This window comes from Dermacentor albipictus, chromosome 1, assembly GCF_038994185.2.
Source record: "Dermacentor albipictus isolate Rhodes 1998 colony chromosome 1, USDA_Dalb.pri_finalv2, whole genome shotgun sequence".
Taxonomy (NCBI): domain Eukaryota; kingdom Metazoa; phylum Arthropoda; class Arachnida; order Ixodida; family Ixodidae; genus Dermacentor; species Dermacentor albipictus.
The window spans coordinates 328,317,928-328,341,237 of record NC_091821.1 but is presented as its reverse complement, the minus strand read 5'-3'; the positions used below and the strand labels follow the sequence as shown (position 1 = coordinate 328,341,237).

Sequence of the window (23,310 nt, the reverse complement as noted above, 5' to 3'; positions counted from 1 at the left end):
TAGCAAGCACCTTATAAGCTAACATGAACAGCCAATGTCGATCATCTTGCACTAAAACAAAATGTAGATCCAACGCACACGTTGGGACTTACGTGAAGCGAAACTTTAGTGAAGCGGTGTTTTAAATACTACACTAAATGCGACGCGTATAATAGTGTTTATTTGCATCATATGCAACATGTAACCTCATGCATTCTTTGTTTTATGACTCCCATAGGTAACAATTTTAAGCTCATGCAATGTTTATGTTTATATATTAGAGCGTTGATAAGTTATGGCGAAATGTAAGCCCCAAATCTGGCGGATGCATGCCGTGAGAGGTTGGCACAACGATGTCGCCAGGGCAATATATTTGTCGAGGAAAGACTTGTGAAGACACGTGCATGCACAGAGAAGTAGGACACATACGTGAATGCGTACTCCTTGCGTCATAGTGACACATACCAAATGGACCAAGAACGGGTAGTACAAATATAACAAATTTCTGAACATGTAGGAAGTCAACCAATATCATGCATTATTCCATCGAGAAGTCTTTGTGCTTTAGAGTTGCTTATGAGCTGACATTGTGAGTACATGCTTTATGTGATCGTAATGTATTTTTTCTCTTTTACCCCCCGTGCAGGGTAGCCAACTGTAACTGCCTCTGGTTAATCTCCCTGCCTTTCTATGCATCCTTTCTCTGTTTCTCTCTCTCTCTCTCGATCACGCAACACACTGGGGCGCTCACTGGCACTATTCTGTAGGTCAATTCCATGCTAAATAACTGGTTGTTCATGTCTTATATGTCGAGAGAGCTCGGAAATTTGCGAATAAAGTTTGGGTTTAAAGGTTCGTTAAATTTGGACCGTACTGTAACTCTATCCATAATTACCATGTACATGCTTGCATATTTTCTAGAATTTTCAAGCACTTATTGCCCTCTTAATTGATTCACCTACCTCGTTCCTGAACGTGACGGAGGAAAAATGGTATCCTTGCCTTAGCAACACGAGCGTACGCACACGCATACACACGTGCGCGCGTGCCCCTATGCTGCGTATCACCAAACGGCAATGAAGGGTCTCATTGCCAATGCTACTGATTATTTTGGCGCAGTTCTGTATGCTGTTCTTTTTCTCGACCGGGTGAACAATGATAAAGGCGTTTTCTCAAACCGAGAAACCGGAGAAGGTCGCCCGTCTCGTTCCCCCCCCCCCCCCCCTTCTTAAGCTTCTTATGGACCCGTGGAAAGGGCGAGCGCTACAAGAGGAGGCCGAAGCGGCTGCCACCCTATTCGGAAACGAGCGCTCGTTTCTAACGCTATTCAAAGTGCGTGCCCCGGAGCCGCCGCGGGCACTCGCCAAGCGGAAGGCGAATGGAAAACTATGAGGAGAAGAAACGAAGACCAGCAGGGCAGGAACAAAGCGCGGCTCGCTCACAGAGCACGGCGCCCACTGCGAAAGCCTTGCCGCCGATCTTCTTTCCGCAGGGGAACAACAATTCACATCCATCGAAAACACACTGAACGGGGCAAGAAGAGAAGGTGGGTTTGGGGGGTTGGGTGCCGGCTGAACTTGCAAATAAGGACCTGTGACGACCACGGAATATCAAGCGAAAGGTGGCGGCGGCGGCCGCAAATTCGCACCGCGGCTTCCGCGCCGCCTCCCTAAACGCAGCGAAGCCCTTCGGGCCCTCGCGACGCGGCCGGCATACGACAAGCGACTCCCCCCCCCCCCCCCCACCGTCGGGAACAAACAGGAAGAAAAGGGAGACGGACTCAGGATGGTGTGCATAAGGAAAGAATGGGTTAGCGGGAGAATAAAGGGGATGTAGGGCGGCTAGGGAAACGAGAGGTCGGTCGCAGCCGGTGGAGAGCATTTAGAATGAGATGGGTGATGGAGCATTGAAAAGATACAGCAAGCTATATGCTGTAGCCTGGACGAATGCAACGACTGCAGTGCCAATAGGATTTAGTTCCTCCTCTTCCTCGGGATTATGGTGTCGGCAGCATGAAAACGGATGAAGCACACTTTGCGGAAACGGTTGCATTGGGGTTAAGATTGGGAGTTTGTTCTCGAAAAATTATTCCTTTCGATCTTAAGCTCCTATCTCTTTCATTATTCATTTGTTTCTCGCCCTGCAGTTGGAATTGTTGAGCTTTCGGTAAGAATTTAGCGAGCTACGCAACACAAATGTGAAATAGGGCATTTGAGAGGCAGAAGGGGAGCTTTGCGAGTGAGGTCACAGAATAATGAGATATCCTTTCGATGGGCAGTAGGAGACAACACATGCTCCGTTTTGGTACGCATTGTGTGCATCGTGTATCTCGAGCGACATCTATGCTAATGCCTCTGAGCATAGTGGTCCGAAGTTGGTGGCAGTTCGTTCGCTTCCCTGCCGAATTCGAAAGCTTGAAGCAGTGGCTGCGCACTGGCTTCCCTTCTCTTTGGGTGCAAATAAAGAGCGATCTTGATCCTCTTTGTGGCCAACTTTCACATGTCTTTCTGGTGATGAACATTGTACTTTCCGTCGGTCGCACCATGAAGGAGCGGAAGCCGGAAAATGAAGCCCTGCGTTATTGCAAAGCTGTTTCCTTCGTGCGTCAGCGCTAGAGACAGGTAACTACTGAGCACGCGTTATGCGAGACAAAGATCTGATAGGTGACCTATATCACAGCGCTCATAATTACGTCTTTGTATTGTGTTTAAACTGATTTAAAGAAAATACTGAGGCAAGTCAGAGATCTTGCGATCAAAGTAAGCAACAATATTGCCACTTTTACTCGTTTATCATACTCCAGTGACCAATTTTCGCTGGCTAATAAGTGTCCTAGGTTATCGCTTGGCGCAAGTTGCGCCTGCGTGTATCGGAAATTTCTTGAGTGTTAGCGTTGATTCTAGCCGTTGTCTTTTGTCACGGAACCTTGTGAAATCTGATTGTATGCGCTACGCATATTATGTAGTACTTATTGGAAGACACGCGGGCACCAGCGGTTACGCTGAAACCTTCAGCGAGTCGTGTATAAAAACCGACGCGTTTGACCTGCTGATCATATTTTCAACGATCGCAAACTGTGCTCGTCGCTATCGTTTGCTTGGCTGCTGCTTGGTTTTCCTGGGCACAGGCTTACTTTCGCGATTCACAGCTTACGCTATGTGTTATTCACTGTCACTACAACGTGAAAATATTGTGTAACATGTGCCCGCGTGCAGGGTGATAAGCAAACAGTGTTTAGTCAGTTTTGTGACTATACCATAATTATTCCTTGCTTTCTTCAGCTATGCTGATGATGGATTTGATGAGATTTTTGTGCGGTTGAAACGAATAGAAACATCAATTCCTTGCGTCCTGTTCTCATGTGACAATTCATTCACTAAGGTGTATTAGCAATAACCTAACCAAGCTTAGCATATTAGATGGGGATGAGTTGTGAGTGCTGGTTGAAATACTATTTTATCCTACATATTATGTTCATCGCAAGTACATTTACAATGCGGGATTGGCCTACTCATGCAAATATTGACTAATTTTAGACTGCCGACGGCCATGTAACGGTCAGAATGAACAAACGATATCAAACGACAAAGAAGCAAAAAGCAAAGAAGCAAAGAAGTAGACATAGAGCACTAAAATGAGAGAAAAGAGACGTCTGTGCTACATTTCGTATCTTGTATATCGAAATCGATAACGTCTAAGTTGCTGTTGATTGGCCTTGTGCACAACAGCACCAGTGGCGCAATGAGAAACAACGAACGCTTTCAAGTGCAACCATGTGTTTTGAGGCATCTAAATAGAACTCAAAGCCAGGCGAAGTTTGCAGGTAATCACCATGCGCGCGCACTTTCAGTGGAGCACCGACAGCACCCAAATGATAGGGCATCGCTTATGAGTTTGATTTGCGTGGATCCTTCTGTCGAGGAGGAGACGAAATTATTGTAGGAAGGGCTGAGAGGGTGGCATGTTTTAGTATGTTATTCCAGCCTGCTACTGTTCATATGGAGAGATGAGAGGGGAGAAAATATAATGGGAGACATCATGGTGATGACATGAAGATGAAATGCGCATGTTCAATAACCACACAATGGTGTTGCTTCCTTAAAATCTCGAGTTAAGTTCAGTGCTCTCCAGATGGTCCATAACGACAATCGTAGCTGTTCTTGCTGTCCTGCGGTGGCACTATCCGGCGAAAATCGCACATTCCAATAAACGCTTACCTTCCAACACTTGACAACATCGAAGCCAGTGGAATACATCGACTTCGATAGGTTCCGTGCACTGTAAAGAAAAATTAGGTCAGCCTTCCCTGCGAACTACGTTCATTCTCTTTGTTAACTATACGTTACTCCGTTTAATACGCAAGGATGAAGTTCCTTTTATTAAGCAATTCAACGAGACCAACTCAGAAAGCAGTCGTGGTTTGCTCTTTATTCCTGTGAGATGTGGTTCGCAGAATGATGGTTAAAGCGCTGTCTAGTAAATTAAAATGCTATCCGGTAAGCGAGAATAATGTTTAAGCTAACGCCTGCGAAGCACAAATCAATGAAGGCACGATGGACAACGAGGATCAAGCTAGTGGCCGTCCTCGAGGATGATATTAGGCATTCAATAAAGAAAGGGAAGAGTTCATCACAAAAAGGTCCGAAATCTGAGCACCGCCAGACGGAAGCGGCGGCCGGAAGCTTAAAGTGAGAAAAAAAAAAGAACGAGAATGTTCGTGGCATCTCGACTCCCGCCCTCACTTCGGCCCCCCCTTTCCCGCTTTTCCCCGAGATATCCGCCTCGCCTTGTCACCCTGTTCGGTCAGCACCGCTGCCGCAAGCTACCCGCCGTGCTTGCCTTGGCTTGCGATTCGTCCGCTGGTACTTCGAAAACGATTTATCGATACCTGCAGACTGAGAAAAAACGCGGTAAGAACGAAAACACAAAAGTTTCATCGCCCGGGGCGAACAGGAGATTACTAAACGTAAAAGAAGGAAAACAGCGAGGCCCTACAGCAGTAACGACCCAGAAAAGAGGCATGGGAGACTCGTCGCGACCTTTCCTGCACGACGCTGCTGCCGGAACAGGGATGTCTTCTACAGGGAGAGGCTTGAAAGGGAAATGCGCTTGAAGACCGGCTTCCTTTGAAGGCAGGCTCTGCAGGAGCCCATTGGAAGAGCCAGACTACAATGCTGCTGAAATGCAACAAAGCGACTCGCGTCAGCGCCTGACTTTTACAGTGATTCTTTCTTTCTTTCTTTCTTTCTTTCTTTCTTTCTTTCTTTCTTTCTTTCTTTCTTTCTTTCTTTCTTTCTTTCTTTCTTTCTTTCTTTCTTTCTTTCTTTCTTTCTTTCTTTCTTTCTGTTCATCCCCCTGCGTAGGGTAGCAAACCGGATGTGCGCCTGATTGACCTCACAGCCTTTTCCTTGCTATCTCCGTTTCCTTCTCCCTAAGCTAGTGCTTCAAAATTAGGATGCATAGCCAGGTGTAAGCAAAAAAAATAGAAAAGAAAAAGCGGCGACTGTCGATTATAAAGAACTTCGACTGTACAAGGACAAATACACAAGCATAAACGTGGCGTCCTTCTTAAGGACCCATTCTACAGAGGACGCGATGCAGCATCGAATACCAAAAGTCGGCTGAATTGCGAGATACTTATTCGTAACGCTGAAGGAGGTGCGCGTATTGTGTTCATACGCTATTGTACTCATATAACGCTCAGATAATCAATTGAGATTATTGTTTTTGCCTAACTTGCCGATGCACAGGGTGAGACTTTTCAGTACATTAAACAAAGAACACAACTCATTTGGGTGACATGACTGTGAGTCAAGCTGCAGTGAGCAAGCAGAACTGGAATCCTTTGGCTGCAATATGCCAGCACCACGGTCGCGAATTAACGTACTGCCGAAAGCAACTGCTCCCAGCAGGGATTCCTATGACACCCGCCGTTTTCTAGGAACCTGAACTTAAAAATAGGAGTCCGCTAGGCTTCCGTTCACAGACTTGCACGCTTTGCTCATATATGGAGCTATACATGTTCGTTTCAAAAAGTAGGCTTTAACTCCACTTGTGAAAATTCGCAAAAAAATGAAAGACAAACTTGGTTGCAACCTTTCGGTTTTAATAGAACAACACAAACAATCTGTCACTGGCAAGAAATTTAGTAAGTCGTTGACAAATGAGAACAATTACCCTTTGGCATTTGCGTCTTACGATTATTATTATTATTATTATTATTATTATTATTATTATTATTATTATTATTATTATTATTATTATTATTATTATTATTATTATTATTATTATTATTATTATTGCAATGAGTGCTACTCGATGCCACCATTAAGCCTACCATATATTAAATGTACGAAGAGGGCCGAATTATTCTTATCACTTTCTTCTGGGGAAGGCAATGTCGATACGTATAAAACTTCAGCACTTACAAATATGTGGCTCATCTAAAGATTGCTGCATTTATGGAGGCTATCCTATAGGCAACGCACTTCACGACACCGGAATTTATTTTACCCACGTGAGGGACAGCGCACCAAGGAGTGCATTAAAATACTGATACCGTTGTACACGCCTGGCCACGGCCTATGTGTTCGAAGGAATTTATGAGGAATCGAGATGAACATTCTACAGCGAAGCTGTTAAGGGCTAGTTCCCCCAGTATCGTGTCCCTGCATCGACACAAAACTCGGCCCTTTCCGTCCAGCGTCTGCATCGGTGCTGCCGGCGTTCATACCGTCGAATACGCGCCATAATTGACGCGACCATGCTAGAATAAAACGACGCGGGTCGGTCCGGTATTGCACTATCTTCAGGATCATCCCACTTATGGTGAGTGCTTAATGCCTGCTTTACCTTCGCCGTGGGTCGGTCCGGTATCCGGACCTTTTTGTAAGTACTTTTATTACCAATAAGCTATTTCATCTTCTGCTGAGTTAGTGGATCTAAAAAAAAACAATAGACAAGCCATTATTATCTCCTTTCCACTTTAGTCTATGCGTAGCTGCATATGCATTCGTTGCAATATCTTTACGTTGCTATGCTTTCTGTGGCTGACACGAAAGTGCAAGAACTCTGTTCACGCCGTTGACAGTGTCGGCACGGGCACCGGAGAAATCGGTCAAAATCAACTGGGTTTATTTCGCTAAAATTGATTGCAAAAATCAAGTGCAAGTGGCATGTGACATAATAAATAAAATATGTCTGGTGAGCATGACCTCTTTCACACCAGCAAATTGGCGCAATTTTGATTATTGATTTATTCGCGCCTCCAGCGCTCCGCTACGGGCCCCACTTTCTTACGTTTGTGTAATCTTTCGCTGTTCGAAGAACAATTTAACCAGCAGGTCGTCGTGGTTGCTTCTTCGTCTGTGTAATTTTCATGTTGCGGCTTTTTATGCGTTACCCGAAAATTCACAGAGAGCAATTGGTTGACGGTGACATCACGGACGTAAGCTTTAATAATGGCGTTTCCAACATCCGCTAATGCTCGCTAAATATAAAAGCCGTAAAATCGAAATTTTGCACGCACTATTCACCAAAAACAATGAAAAGAACGTTACTGAATACTACATTTCACAACAAATTGAGCGTGGTACAGTTTTGGGGCCCTATAACGTAAAGCTATTCCAATCTCTTTCTGTACCAGTGTGCTGACGTCAAATTTACGTAACTGCCAATGTAAGCAGCGGTCCTGCAGCCCTTTGTTTGAATCACCCAATGAAACTTTCTTCTCCTGTATAGAAGGTCACTTTTGTTTGATTACAAAGCGAATCGCATTGCCTACTTTAACAGATTATTTTTATCCCATTGGCTGACAAGATGCGGGGAGCATGCTGAAATTGAGATGGTTTTCGTGGGGCCGAGTTCGCGCTCTGAAAGTAGACAAGCGGGTGAGGAGGGGGGCGCCAGCGTCTGAGATTGGCGGCTTTCCTTTTCTTAGCTTGCGCTGGGTCATCGAAAATCACGACGCCATGAAGCTGGAAGATCAAAAATGCCACTAAAAGGGAATCTCACAGAAGAAAAAAATTGACGAAGCGATGTCGCATATATGGCTGAAAGAGTTCCACAATGTTATGCTGCCACGTAAAAATAAAGAATAAAAAAAAAATCATACGCGAATAAAACTGTTCAACCCGGGAGGTCCGACTGGCCAGTGCCAGAGCGATCGTTAGGCAAACATCTTCTATTCCTTTGGAAAGGGATACCCAGCGTACGGCTATCTCGAAAAAAAGTCACTTTTGTTTGGCATATTAATGCATCTTTAATGCGTACACGTCACTTAGATGCGGTGAGTTTTCCCGATTCTGTGACGTCGGATGACAGAAAGGCGAAGTGGACGCAGCCCCACAGTGTTAGACCGACAGCGCAGGGCTAATGGCGAAAAGGGTGTGGAAACATAAATCAGTATTTTAATGCGTAGCATTATTTGGCTATGTGCCCGGGGTAATTTTTCGCTCCGTTCCGTTCGTCCGTTCCTTTCGTGTCGCAAAGAACACGTAGCGCTATCTAAGTTTAGATAGGTGAATACACAAAATTATTTCTGTACGCTTACACCGACCTACTTGTGCGCGCCGGAACATCGGATGCAATGCACTTGAACCTAGTTATGGCGAAAAGGGATATAACGAAATAATGTATATAACGAAGTCGATGCAATTACCCTTGAACCCGTAGATATTTATTTAAAACATTGTTTCCACGAAGTGAAATTGCTTTAGTTGAGATCAGTGCGCCACGCGTAGCCAATCGCGTAGAGTTCGCGCAACCGCGAACGGCGGTCGCGCACAAGCAGTATTCCTTTCTTACCGCACTTCTATCTCGCTGCAGCACGTATATGGCGAAGCTAGGCGCACCCTCCAAGATCGGAGTCCACGCCTATCCACGCCACGCCTCGTAGCGATTAAGATGTTTGCGCGCGGTGGTGCTAAAAACCAGTGCCTCCATTGCTCTCTCTCACTGCGGCGCGCGCTGGGCTCACTCAGCTAGCCGTGACCTCCGATATTCCGTGAAACCGGGACAAGCAGGCCAAGCCAAGCAGAGCCGCGGGGCCACACTAGATAGCGGCGGATCAGATAGTTTTGCTTTCAAGGGCCGAACATGTCCACGTATACGTCAGAGTTTCTGGCACTGTGCCAAGCTCTGTCGCCGTATACTTCGACGGGTGCAGAGTTTTAAGTAGTAGGGAACTGTGAGAGGCCGCCAGGAGCAGCTACAACCCAGAACTTCAGGAAGCTATCCCTAGGTGGGTTGAGATGGGTTGAGGTGGTAGAAGAAGCCTACCGCGAGTAGGATGACCTTCCTCGCCTTCTTCTCGCGGCCCCCTTCCCTTTAAGATGGGATAAATAAAGTTGTTTCTCTGTCTCTCTCTTTCTCGCGACGGGTTCGCGAATTTCACTAAGGTGAAACCATCTTCGAGAGTCACGGAGGTCGCCCGAGAACACCGCCCCAGCTGCGTAGTCGGCGCACCGTGTTGTGGGCCACGTGCTCCTCGAACACGACGGATAATTCGCATCGCTGCGTGCTAGCTGCACCGCGTCGCTGTTTCGCCGCTTTCCCGACAATGTGAGTGAGCCGAGTGGAAAGTAGAAGCGAAAGACCACCACACTGGAACATAGGGACGCTATCGTAACGGCTGTCGCGTCAGATGCTAAAAAGCCACGTGTTGGAAACGCCGGAGAGTCTTTGGTTGTTGTGTTAGTAAAAAAATTGATCGCACACACCGCTGCGTTGAGGTTCAGTGGGCCCCGGAGCCATAGTGTTCTTTGCATGTTTAAAGGCGTGCACACGATTGACGTGTACAACAGAAAACTGATTAACCTTAAACCTTCGTACTTTGTGGTCATTTACAGTACTTTACTTCTCGATGTTGCCGATGGTTTCTAGTATCTCGTCTATGCAAATGTGAAATGGAATGGAAGATGAGAAGAAAGCGAGCGATAAAATGCGCTCATGATGACTTGCGAAAGAGTTGCGAAATACATCGTTGGTCCCTATTTAACCAGAGAAAGAATGCCTTCAATGTCATTTGATGTTCGTAGTAATGAATGTTAGCCGACGCTTTACGCAGAGGTTTACAAATGAGTGAGGTCTTAATTATATATAGATAAAAGTACCCATGAGCAGATTCTGCACATGTCTGTAGTGGGTCCTTAATGACATCCTATATTTTGCTCCTCCATAACCAGGCGTTGTTACACTTTGCAGAAAAGCGCCACCAGGGGATCTACGTCTCTTTGTACTCTGGAGCGTTAAAAATGAAGAAGCTCGATGCGCGACATACGAAAATGAATGAACTTAATAAAGCGTGTATACATCAAATAAGAGAGCGTCTTAAGGGCGGCGCTAATCAAATCGGGCGGCAAGAGTAGAATTCGGGGCTCGCCTTCTTCATGGCAGAGCGCAGAGGAACCCACACCGTTACAGAAACTGTAAAATAACACACTCCAGATAAAATGCGCCAGCAAGCCGCAGCAATGATTATTTCAAACACAAACCGGAACAGAAGCACCCACTTCTGCTACACGGCTTCCAGCCGGCGGAAAAAGTAGGGCAGTGCCTTTCATCTCGATAAAAAGAGGCGCTGAGGAAGTGTGAAAAAAAAAAGAACGAGAGCGCTGAAGTTGGTCCTCGAGAGATGTGGAGGTTCGAATTTAAAGTGTCTCAGCGTTTAAAAACGCGGCACGGAAAATGTCAGCACTGTCAACTCAAACGAAATCAAGCGGCATCCAGTCTTGAAACCGAAACACTATAGCTGAACGAAGAGATCCCAAAAAGGTCCATCATGAACATGGATTAGCAGAGTCTATACGAGCAAACAGATCAACGGAGACGAAAATACGCGGCGCCAACCTTATCAAATCTATCGTGTGGCTCTGATTGATATTTAAAGAAAAAAAAATACGTACGGAGTATGTTTTTTTGTCTTCTCCGGGCAAAACACACACAAAAAAGTGTCTACTTTCAGTTTTCAGTGGCTTGCTCAAGTGGCTGCCATTACGAGCTACAATCAGTATTTGCTTTTTGTCTTTTTCTTTTTGTGCTTTTAGGAGAACTGCAGATAAGTGCTAGGAGTTCACTTTGGTGATTATTAGCTCTCAAACCTCCTTCGCTTGCGTGTCTCAGTAGCATAACGTGATTTTAGTGCGCTCCCCTCCGAAAACTGCGAGTGCCGTTGACTGTGTGGTGGTCTGCGCGCACGCACACATTCACACCATTCCTCCCTCTCTCTCTCCCTTCCTTCTATTTCTCTTTTCCTTTCACCCAGTCTAGGGTAACCAACCTGACATTTTTCTGGTTAACGTCCCTGCCTTCTCTCTTTCTTCTTCTTCTCTCTCTCTCTTTGTCTATCTCAAGTGCGTTCGCCTATGGCATTAAATTATTGTAACGAATTCACATGATTGAGACTCTTCGCAAGACTACAGAATGATAACAGAACTGTTTCTTTATTGGTGCCGAGGAACGGGCGGGAGAAGGGAGGAGAGGAGGGGCAGGTGGCATAGTATTGCTGCAACCATATTCCACATTTTGCTGCACTGCGTTACAATACCGTTGATTTGTAATCTTACATTTCTTCCCCCAGAGTGCTGTTCTGTCCCCCTGCAAGGCGTAACGATAGCGTGTGTGGACAGAGTAAGCCAGTGCAGTGTCCCACAATAATAGAAAACCTCCACACGGGCATTTGCCAAACGCTCAATTTTGGCTACATTATGGCGGGAAATATTGAGCGCCGACCAATCGTTGAAGAAGAAAGAAAAGAAGTTTCGACCCCACTACTAGAGCCTTGTTGTCATTGTGAACTAGACTCCCGTAGTGGGGCCGAAACGTCTTTTTTCCTTTTTCAAAAATGGGTCGGTGCTCCATATTTCCCGCCATGAATTTTCCCGGGTTTCCATCGAACGCTGGATTTCATTGGGTATTTTTCTGCTACCGCAAACCTCCCCAATACAGGGTAGAAAACGGGATATTTATATATGGTTAAACTCTCTGCCCTTCTCTTTATTCCTCTGTCTCTTTATTTCTGGATATGGCAAAGGCAACTAATGATATCGTTATAAAGGTCTCTACATGAGTTTCAGTTGATTATATTCTATTTTTATAACATCCTGCTATAGTGAAACATACCTTGCGCACCAGTGTTCTTCAGGATTTCGTTTGCCATCCCTTCTCACTGTTTATCATTAAGGACATCCGCTTATTTTCGTGGTTTCGTCACTGCATTTTGAGAACCGACCAAAAGGCTAATAAGTTGAGCCTGAGGGTATTAGCTCTGTCTGGGATGAAAAGTAAGGAGAAAATGAAATCATTACGGCTACCTTATTACTCCCACGAAGCAGGCTATAGAGCGTCGAAGTGAAGCAATCCTGGTTTTCCTCGGGGAAAGGCCGCAATGAAGTGCGCAAAGTTTGACGACAAGCCTGCGATAGTTACCTCTCTTGGGGGCCTGTGAGTTTGGACGGACAGCGATGAAGCTTTGAAGAAGCGTGACGAGTTTGGTCGCGCAGGACGGTCAAGAAGAGGTGAGCCTGAAGGCGACGCCTAGCGTCGTGAACAGGGAGCACAGCACCAGCCTCGCCTCCACCGAGACCGGAAGGAGGGCCCGCGATGGCGAGAAGTCGTGCTGCATGGCGGCTCTCTTCTCACCTACATTGCCATGAAAACGATGAGGGGGGCGGGGTGGGGACAAAAAAGATAGAATAGACAGAGATTATGTGGCAGGGTAAGTCCCTCGGGCTTTGGCTAAAGATGGAATACGTCGTTTTCTATAGGCGGCAGTCGTTATTAACGAAGTTAGGCTCGGTGATAGCGGTTTTCATCTATGGCATTTATAAATTTTGTCACTGAACACGCAACAACAAAATTAATAGACGCTGAAACGTTAATTTCGTCGTTCTCTGGTCAGAGGAAAGTTCGTTAATTATGATGTTGTACTGCGAGTTTACGTGCCCAAACGGTTGTCCGTGAGATCCATGACTACACTGGCCTACAAGAACACTGACAAACCGTCATTTCATCACTGGTTTCTGTGTGTAGCAGATAGTGCGATAGCAGCTGGCTGCGAAGGGCGGGTAAAAAAAAAGGTCAGCTTTCAATTCTTTGAAAACGCTGCACAAATGTCAATGAATGCCATTCTATTCTTCAGTACAGCGTGTGCTAAATTATTGTGAGCACGCGCAGAAAAAAAAGAAACAAGAAAACGGGAGATTGGTTGTACAGGATTTCTTATCGTGTTCCATAGTAAAATAATATGAGCCTGTTTAGTGTTTGCAATGAAAGCAATCAAAATACGCGTAGGAGGTGGTTTTGAATTATCAATGAATGCATCGACAGTGCTTTCCTAGCATTTCAGGCCGTCAGAAAGTGAAAGCTCAGTCACATTATCTTCTTTCCTTGCACCTCATGCGGAGTTGCCATAGCGTATGTCTAACGGGCGTTTTGACTACTTAAGTGGGAACAGCAATGGACGTTGCACGTCCTACGCCATAAGCACGATTTATGTGGCATACTGTGTTTGATGCGCAAGCCGCTTAAATTTCTTTGATGTGATCAGATGAAATAAGGCTGTTTCACGTGTTAGCTCAAATCGAACTGTTAAAAAGGGGGACATGTACAGATACACACGCTCGTGGTATTATTTTCACATGTTTCTATGTGTTAGCACACGTATTTTCATTCTACGTGTTCGTCCAGTTTGGTTAAATTTAGATAGAGCGCATTACTTGTTCACCTAAACCAATTTTCTGAAAGATCATGCAGTGAATGCCGGAGGCCGATCTCTTATGTTCCGATTTCCAGTTTGTGCGCCCACGTAACACTAAACGAGTGGTTGAAACGGCATGTGCTGTCTACGTACTGCATATTTTTCGACCTTAATGTTGCTCGTAAAACCATATTAATACCGCCATCTCGTTAAACACCGATTAGTTGAGCTCATCCTAGGTAAATTCCTCCCTAATGGATGGCTGAAATGCACGATCAGTACTCACCTCGTCGTTTACACAACACGCAGTATTAAACGAATGCTCAGCTTATGTCGAGCAGTCTGTTCTGAGCCTTCCCCTACCGCAGTGCTGACAAGAATGTACAAGTTCTAGCGTATTCCAGGAAGACAATATAGCTATACTCAAGATAAAACAACGCTGAAGACGAACACGAAGAGAAGAAACAACCAGACGGTGCGATGTGTTGTTGTTTCTTTCTCTTAATCGGGCTCATCATTAGCTCTGTTTCATCATGCTACCACACCAGCTCGCCCAGCGGCCCCTACATTCATAAGTACGTGCTCCCGGATAACTTGGAACAAACGCGCAACAAGGCGGCGTGTTCGGTTCGCGAAAACACACGCACCGTTGAGCACGTGCACCACGACGCTCGTGGAGTCGGCGTTCGACGGGCCACAGGTGTAGTTGCCGGAATCCTGCGGTCGGGCGTTCCGTATGAAAAGGCTGCTGACATACGCGTCGGGAGGCCGCTTAGTGCCCGAGATGTGACCCGGGCCACCTTTCGTCTCGTCGTAGTTGATGACGCGGTCGTTGTGGTACCAGAACACAAACACTGGCGGCTCGGGACTGTGCTCGATCGCGCAGCTCACGTTGATCGACGAGCCACTGTTGATGAACAGCTCCGGTGCCTCCAGGATCCGGGCGCGTGGCACTGCGAAAACAAACAAAAAGAACCGGCGCCTAAAGCGACTGAGTATACCAAACGCTGGAAGCTGTCATAGGTTTGCTCGGAGGTTATACGGTTTGCTTTTTCTCTAGAAATGCTTTTCTATTTATTGTCTTTTAAACACACTGCTATCGAGAGGCTGATGTTATTGATACCTCAGCTGCTCTTCTGAAGCACGGAAAGGAAACGTGCAATGCCTTGACTGTTCTTATAATCGACTAACTATATTGCTCACAGTATAGTTCATTTCATATCGGTTCGGACACTCGGACATACTTTGATTCTTTAAATCAATTTCACGTTATACTTTAACAGATGTACACAGGTCAATTTAGAAAAGTTCACCATTCTGCATCAACATCCTGCACATCACTGTGTCTTGTCTCTTAGTACAAGGGCTGCATAGGGTGCTAAATTTGTACGAATTACGGAAACGGAGAAGATTCGCTGGAAATGTCCTATGTAATCAGAGCATTGATGGCGACATCCTTCAACCTAAGCATATACCTCGTGGCGCTCACGCACAACGCGCTGAAATTTATGTACCAACGAAGAGAAGGGTAAGAACTAAAACCGAGAACAACACAAGCTTTTCTAGTGTTCATCGGAACAAAGCAACTAAAGCCGGCCTAAACAACTGCTGTGGTTTGTGATAAGCTGGCACATTTCACGCCTCTGTGCCTTTCATTCGGGTGCTAGGTTATTTTGTTGATATAGCAATTAAATGGACACTCCAAGCGCATTTCTGCCATCGTGGTCGTCGTCACCATCTTCCATATAAAGTCAAAACACAGAAGTTGAGCCGCAATCGCGGCTCAACTTCTCTGAACCTTGCGGCAAGGGGAGGTAGGGGGGGGGGTCATCGTTTTACTTCGGCGGCTGCTGCTAGTGGCGCTGCACACGGGCGCCGTATCTCGCAAGCGATCTACGTCGTGCACAAATTGCGCGCCCGCGCGTGCCTCATCTTTAAAGCGATCGGCGATGTGGACAAAGTTCGCGGAGTGCCGGTAGTTTCGTATGCGCTGTGCTTTCGACGTTTAGTCCGTGCTGCAGCAAGAGACAGCACGAAGGTCATCTCGCTCACTGCTGCTGCCGCGCTTATTCACTCCAGCGTTGTGACAACGAGTTTCCACGGTCATCGAGCGAGATGTGGTCATGTGTAGCTCTGCGCGCGTGACACCATGCCTGTTAATTTACTTAGTAAGAGAATGTGTGCAAGTTTACGCGGCCGATAAAACTTATATGCTTACTTCGTATAGCTGTCTAGTAATGTTCTATCGCAATCGATGCTTCACCTGCGACTTTTTTGCGTGCCTAGTAGAGGGGTAGGGGGATCTTTATGTACAATTCCAAAATCCATGCGAAGCTACATTTCGAGCAATAATCCTTGAAAATTAGATCACTTTATATATATATATATATATATATATATATATATATATATATATATATATATATATATATATATATATATATATGTATATGTATATGTATATATATGTATGTATAGTGTGTGTGTGTGTATTTGTGTCTGTGTGCACTGATTACAAAATGCATACGTAAAAAAAAGACAAGAAGCATAGAGACCGCTTAGGTAAGCCTGCCAGTGCATTGACCAAGTGGTAAAATGTACGTGTTTGAGTTTTGTAATTGCTGATTTGCTAACATGAATACTCATAACCAAATTCATAAGCTTGTATCTTACGAGGCGGCTGTACGACCATAACTCGGTCGGCTTGGATTTTAGAATACCATTTATCCCCCTCTCTCTTTGATGCTCTAGCCTTAGGAGTCAAGTGAATCGTCCATGCAAACTCAGAAGCAGAGGTATTCAGCATAAAATTATCAAGCACACTTAGAGTGCATTTACCAATGTTTTGAACATACAGTGGTAATCCGCGCCTTCGTAAACTTTATCAGCACAAATGTCTGGTATCTGACTAGCGTCACATGTATTTCCCGTACTTTCTCTTTTCTGTCCGGCCAGCCTAATTAATTTGGTTCCTCTAGGTATGCAAACAAGGCTCGCCCACGTACGTCAGCAGTAATGAAGCTCCCGGCACTTAAAGGCGTCGAGCGAATGCTAATATCGGTGCTCTCGCTTCCGCGCTGGCATCACATTTTGGGCGGATAGCCGGCACTACGACCAGCCGAGCATGCCAAGCTTGCTAATCTTCCTCGATTTCCCCCGGTGAGTTTCCAAACTCCTTCGATGCGGGCATGCGCTTCGGCTCTGTAGAGTTTGGTCGAACAACGATTTACGGATTGGGTTCCCATTAAGGCGCACCGATCTGGAAAGCTGGTGCTTGGATTCGGCTTTCTAATCCTGAATACTTAATTCGCCGCCTTGCATCAGAAATGACCACTTGAGTGAGCATGCGGGAAACTCCAAAAAATGATCGAACACTGCGCTCCTTCGCGGAGCAGCGTCGTGGGCATACTGAGAGAGAGCGAAGGAGCGTAGCGAACTGCATAAAAGATATTCCTGTGGCCGAATGAAGGCATGTGCCTGCGGAAATAAAGTAGGGCCTCCTCTCTTTTCGGTTAAAGTTTGATCGATTGACTCTACTTTTATCGTAAAAGCGTAGCACTTCCATCGCGGCAAGTCTTTCTTTTCTTGCGAGCCAGGTAATTTCTTTAATATTTCATTGCCGTACATCGGTCAGCGATGGCGAGTGCTACATAACGCCAGCTGTCTCGATCTATCAAACCAATCGTTCTAAATGGATCGCGTGCTCGGATGAGCTCGAATGACCTTCCTTGCTGCACTATCGATGAAAGCAGAGCGGAACTCTAGCGCATGGAAATATTAAGGAAAAGGCAGAGAAAAGCAAAAGGTAGAGCGAAGCACCGCGGAAAAGCATTAGGCATCGCACCACAATGGCGAATGGAACAAACGTGCGCATAAATAACATGTAAAACATGGTCCAGAGAGTTGCTAGAAAGCACGTTTCCGTAGGAGTCTCCAGCAAGACGTCGGAAGGCGGTACGAGACGCCGGGCCGTGTTCCCTGTCTCGACCGTGAGAAGTTGTTTATCATGTCAAGCACCGCTTCCGCTTCTGACCCTCGGCGTCTTGCTGAGAGAGGAATAAGGGGTGGAGGGTTGGAGGCGAGGTTGAGACGGTAAGACACGAGCTTTCGTTGCGCGGCAGGAGGCTTTGTTTGCTCCTGTGGAGATTCCCGGTCCCAAATGGGATGAGAGCGAAGTTCGCGTGCGGTGAAGGCGTCTTTTGAAACTGGGCCAGAGCGTTTTTTTTTCTTACAATGGAGAGAAAATAAAGAGATGGTGCGCTCGGTTCGAGTTCTACGCTGGCGCACGCATCCGCATGCTACGCATGTTTCCTGGTTTTGGAACCTAGTTACAAGGCTGAGCAAAACATACGAGCAAATAAACTTTCACCATGAGAAGTATCGAACAGTGCTCCGAAGATGTCATTAAACCCTTTAAAGGGACAGAGAACTAGACACGAACAAACGCTCCAGCGAAACAATGTACGCACAAGAGTAATCGACGGTTGGAGTTAAAGCAGAAGGCAAGGGAGTGTAGACACTGGATAAACAGTACTTATCACTTTGTTACTTCTCTAGTTTGAGTAGGAAATAAGAGCAGGCGGAACATCTTCTGAACTCTTTCATTCCTCGGAGTGTTCTAATGGACCCCATCCACTTATATGGCTATATAAATATACACTTTCTTTCACTAAAGTTTGTCCATCATACGGCCGCGTCTGTGTATACGCGGCCGTGTATACGGCCGTGCGGTCTGTGTATACCCATGGGACCACAACACTAGAATGTTTAGAGTCGCGGCAGCAGTGGTAAACCACACGGGAGAACCAATTAGCTGCGCGACCCTGAGAAACTGCACTGTAACGGAGGGGGAGGAAGTCGCCGTAGCTATAGCGGCGGCTGAAGGTTACCGCAGGAACAAATCTCTGATAATTCTAACGGACTCCAAAGCAACATGCAGGAACTACACACAAGGCAGAGTTAGTAAGGAAGCACTGAGAATCCTCCTCAAAACAGAGCCTCCTAACAAAAAGATAAAACATAGGATCTTCTGGATACCGGCACACACCGGTATAGAGGGCAACTCAAGGGTGGACCGCCTAGTTCGCGAACTCACGCACCGAGCAGGGCAGTCGGAAACCCTAGAGGCCCCCTTAACGGTGGAGCCGACGTATGCAGAAATACTTAACCATTACAGAGGAAGGAGACTTAAATACCCCCCACCCCACACATCGCTCACTCAACATGAGGCAGTAAGCTGGCGAAGACTGCAAGCAGGTACGTTCTTCAACCTGCACACATTACACAAAATGTTCCCTACCCAGTACAGGGATACATGTCCGTGGTGCGGAACAACCCCCACGTTATATCACATCACGTGGGAATGCAAGCGTAATTTCGCATTCCATAAAGTAAATAACCCAAGTGCGGAACAATGGGAGGGTCTGCTCACCAGCAGCGAGCTCGCAGCCCAACGGGCAATTGTGCAGCACGCCTGCGAGGCAGCAAGACTCAGCGGTGCCCTGGAATAGGGGCGCCGACCTTGTGAAGCGGCCAGGACTCAAAACATGAAGACACCGGCCCACCGCCAATCTCTCTGAGATATAGAGAATTAAAGTTTGTCCATTCCATTCCATTCCATTGTCCATCATTCTATATGACAGTATTACTGATGTAGGCGGGTTTCGGCGATGTATGTCATCTAGGTTCGGTAGACTGAGTACTTCTATGAAACTCGCTTGAATGTTTATTCACTAGGTTACCTTTATTGTTATGGCTCGTCTTCAAACATCTGCAAATAAGGGATTTCTAGCTCCAAAATATGCGATTCTGTAGCTTATGGATTTGCAAGCAATAGTTTATTTATTTGTCAAAGTGAAGCTTGCACGATATTTGTAGCTTAAACAGTAGATCTATACGTTTCAGGGCATGCTTGTCAGGGTCCATTGGCTGAGAAATGTTTCAAGAAATAAAAAAACTTAAATTTGCCATTGGGCATCCGTCACTCTGGCAACAACCGACACGCTTCATCAGTCATTATGACGTACAAATGTTTATGTCCTGTCAGCTGACTATATTTATTGGTTTAATAACATGTGAATACATCAACCAGTATCAACCATCCCGATCAGGGCTCGAGCATAGGCCCATCAGCAGGTACGCGAGTACTTAACATGCAGCTAAACGTGTGGTTCGCATCAAGGCGGAGAGAAAAATACGTGGATAAAAAGTAGGGAAATTCTCCAAAATAAAGACAGATTGCCTACCTTGTCCTGTAAAATAGCAGAAAGGCTTAAAGAAAGTGAAAAAGACAGTCGTGCAGAAGAAATTCACTGACGCACCAGTTGCTGCAGCTTGGTAATGTATCACTGCATTTCTACGTCCTTCTACGTCCTTCTACGTCGCTGCATTTCTACGTCCTTAAGTCCTACATTCATTTGTCGCAAGAGTTTATTTTTGATGCTTGTGACAGTTGGTCCTTTGACAGCCTATGCTCCCGAGATCATACAGTCTAATAAACGAGAAAAATTGGTTTTACAATTCAGATATTGATGGCCCATGCCTGCGTTTATAGGTCATACAGTGCGAAAAAACATCGTCAAGCGACATTTAGCTGTCGTAGCAACGAGTTTTCTGATGACCTTTAGACATCAGTGGATCGCAAGTCAGCCGAGGCACGAAAAAAACAATTAGGGCAGAAACTTCCCACAGGGCAATTTTCATTAGTGCGTAGCATTACTTGTAATCATTAGTTATGAAGTCCAAACTCTACTCTTGAAACCAATACTGCTGTATTTTAAGAGATAAGGAACTGCAAAGAATGCCACGCACACCATGACGATCTTCCCAGTAAACATATTTTTACTGCCGATCGTTTATTTGGCAAATGAACCAAATGTTGCTGTAGTGCCTTTTTTCTCACATAATTTGCCCGATGACGCTGTCGCCTCCGTTCCAACGCGTCCTCTTCAGAAACTTCTCCCTTTTTCTTGCAGATGCAATTATCTCGCTGCTTGCGTTACCCGCGTGAACATTATCCGCAAAAGCTCTCGCCTGCACTCTATCTGCGCCTCGGTGTTCTATACCATTTGTGCGTGAATGCATCCGTGTTGTAATGGTTTCAATATTGGCTCCTGTACTAGACGTCACGTGTTCGAATCCTGTCATCGGACAATTATTGTGATGTTTATTTATTTATTTATAAAACAATACTTTCTTTAATATGACGAGGTTACAAAGTCACGAAGCCGTTTGAAGCCAGGTGGACGAAGTTTAGTCAATTATATGTATTAACCATCACTCATATGCTTGCTCGCAAACTATCCCCTTGGAGGCTCATGTGCCAACGCCAAGTAGGTGGCGGTAAGCGTACAGAAGTGTGTGTATTCAAAGAAATTCACCTATTCAAGTCTAGATGGCGTTACTGGTCTTCTAGCACACTAAACACAAGGACGAACGGAACTGAGCTGAAAATGTTTTTGGACATTTAGCCAAAGAATGCTACACATTCAAAAAGCGAGGATTAAAGGCCAACTGGCTATCCACGATACGCGGTTTCCTAAACCATCTCGCATCTCATGGGAAAAAAAGCAATACGTCACAAAGGTGGGAATGATGACAGCTGCGTTTTCGCATAGCCGAAACAGTAATATAAAAATATATCTAAAAAAAGGAAAGAAACCACGTCATAGGGTCAGAAATCAAGAGCACACAGTCCTATACACCCATAAACTTATGAATACAAAAGGCAAATGCAAGTCACTCCATAATGCATTTCTAAACAAAGTAACAAACACACACAAGCGGCCATGATTTAGACTGCGATGAGCATATAAATAGATGAGGAATTGTACAGAAATAACATAATGCATGCACACAATACAAAAACAAATATCTACAGAGATTCCAGAGCTACCTAAATTATACACAAGAAAAGTAGGAAGATACCTATCAAAAAAAGGGGCAGACAAAGAGACAATCTCTTCAATGCTATTCACTGCATTCTTGGATGAAGTATTCAAGCTATTAAACTGGGAAGGTTTAGCAGTAAGGATTGACGTCGAATATCTCAGCAACCTTCGGTTTGCCGAAGACATTGTTCTATTCAGCAACACTGCGCATGAGTTACAACAAATGATTGAGGACCTTAACAAGGAGAGTGTAAGAGTGCGGCTGAACATTAATATGCAAAATACAAAGATAAGGATAAATAACCGGGCTAGGGAACAAGAGTTCAAGATCGCAAGTCAGCCTCTAGAGTCTGTGAAGGAGTACCTTAAGCTAGGTCAACTAATCACAGAGAACCCTGACCATGAGAAGGAAATTCTCAGAAGAATGCAAATGGGTCGGATTGCATACGGCAGACATTGTGAGCTCCTAACTGGGAGCTTACGGTTATCATTTAAAAGAAAAGTATACAATCAGTGCATTTTACTTGTGCTGACATATGGAGCAGAGACTTGGAGACTGACAAAGAAGCTTGAGAACAATTTAAGAACCGCGCAAAAGGGATGGAATAACTTTAAGAGATAGAAAGAGAGCGGTTTGGATCAGAGAGGAAACGGTTATAGACAATATTCCAATAGACAACAAGAGAAAAAAATGGCGCTGGACAGGTCATTTAATGCGCAAATTAGATAACCATTGCACCATTAGGGTGACAGAATGGGTACTGAGAGAAGGGAAACGCAGTAGAGGACGGCAGAACACTAGGTGGTGTGACGAAATTAGGATATTTGCTGATGCAAGTTGGAATCGGTTGGCGCAGGACAGGGGTAATTGGAGATGGCAGGGAGAGGCCTTCGTCCTGCAGTGGACATAAATAGGCTGATGATGATGATGATGAATATACAAGCGTTAATAATTACAAGTAATGCAAGCAAGTTATACGAACATCATGTGACTATTCAGTGCGATATCTAGTACTTGTTAAAGATGCCTGTCTCTTCGTGAAAATGTTCAAGTGCGTTCAATACTTGTAGCTGTGCTCTTTTTGATGACCATGGCCCTGGAAATTTTCGCGAGTAAGAAAGGTCGGTCAGGATCAATGTAGTGTAGCTCTTGTTCTATCTACTGTCTTTGCTTCGCGTATATGGGGCATTAGAGGAGTAGATGCGAATATCCTCATCGTAGTGGCCACAGGAGCAAGCCGGGGAAAAAGCCCGTTTTATGCGATATAAGAAATGTGTGGTGTAGGCTGTCCCAAGGCGCAGTCGATGAATTGGCGTCTCGGTACTTTTCAAGAAGTCTACATCCAGCTGGTATTTGAGTTTAGGGTCCACTTCTGAGTTGATTCCCTAGTGTTTTCATTAAACCTGGTTGACACACACAAGTCCTTTAGTATTCTCAATACGCGTTTCGTGCCTTTTGGTGATGAAAGGATGAGTTTAAATTCAGCATCTTTATGGGCCGATTTTGTCAACGAGTCCGCTAATATGTTGCCTCCTATACTAGCTCATTCTGGGACCCATTGCAACATCACTTCGTGTTTCCTTTCATTAGCCTGAGTTAAACTGTTCAGTACTACGCAAGTTATTCGTGCGTGTGGTCGGCTGTCACCAATGTTTTCAAGGCATGCTAAAGCCCATAAGAAGTCCACACAAATTACCCACTTTGTTGGTGTCTCATATCTTTTGATAAATTAAGTGGCTTGGAGA

The 23,310-nt window shown here is 45.4% G+C and overlaps 2 protein-coding genes across 2 annotated transcripts in view; one reads left to right on the top strand and one right to left on the bottom strand.

Moving 5' to 3' along the window:
* The window catches only part of LOC135909271 (acetylcholinesterase-1-like), a 651,651-nt gene that overhangs the window by 148,666 nt on the left and 479,675 nt on the right, over positions 1-23,310 (top strand). The window lies entirely within an intron of this gene.
* The window catches only part of LOC135909284 (zwei Ig domain protein zig-8-like), a 266,552-nt gene that overhangs the window by 11,795 nt on the left and 231,447 nt on the right, over positions 1-23,310 (bottom strand). Inside the window, exons 4-5 of the mRNA XM_065441214.1 lie at positions 14,323-14,628; positions 12,406-12,618 (exon numbers count right to left, since the gene is read on the bottom strand). Of these exons, the coding sequence (XP_065297286.1) occupies positions 12,485-12,618; positions 14,323-14,628 (440 nt within the window). The 3' untranslated portion in view covers positions 12,406-12,484. The remainder of the gene's footprint in view (positions 1-12,405; positions 12,619-14,322; positions 14,629-23,310) is intronic.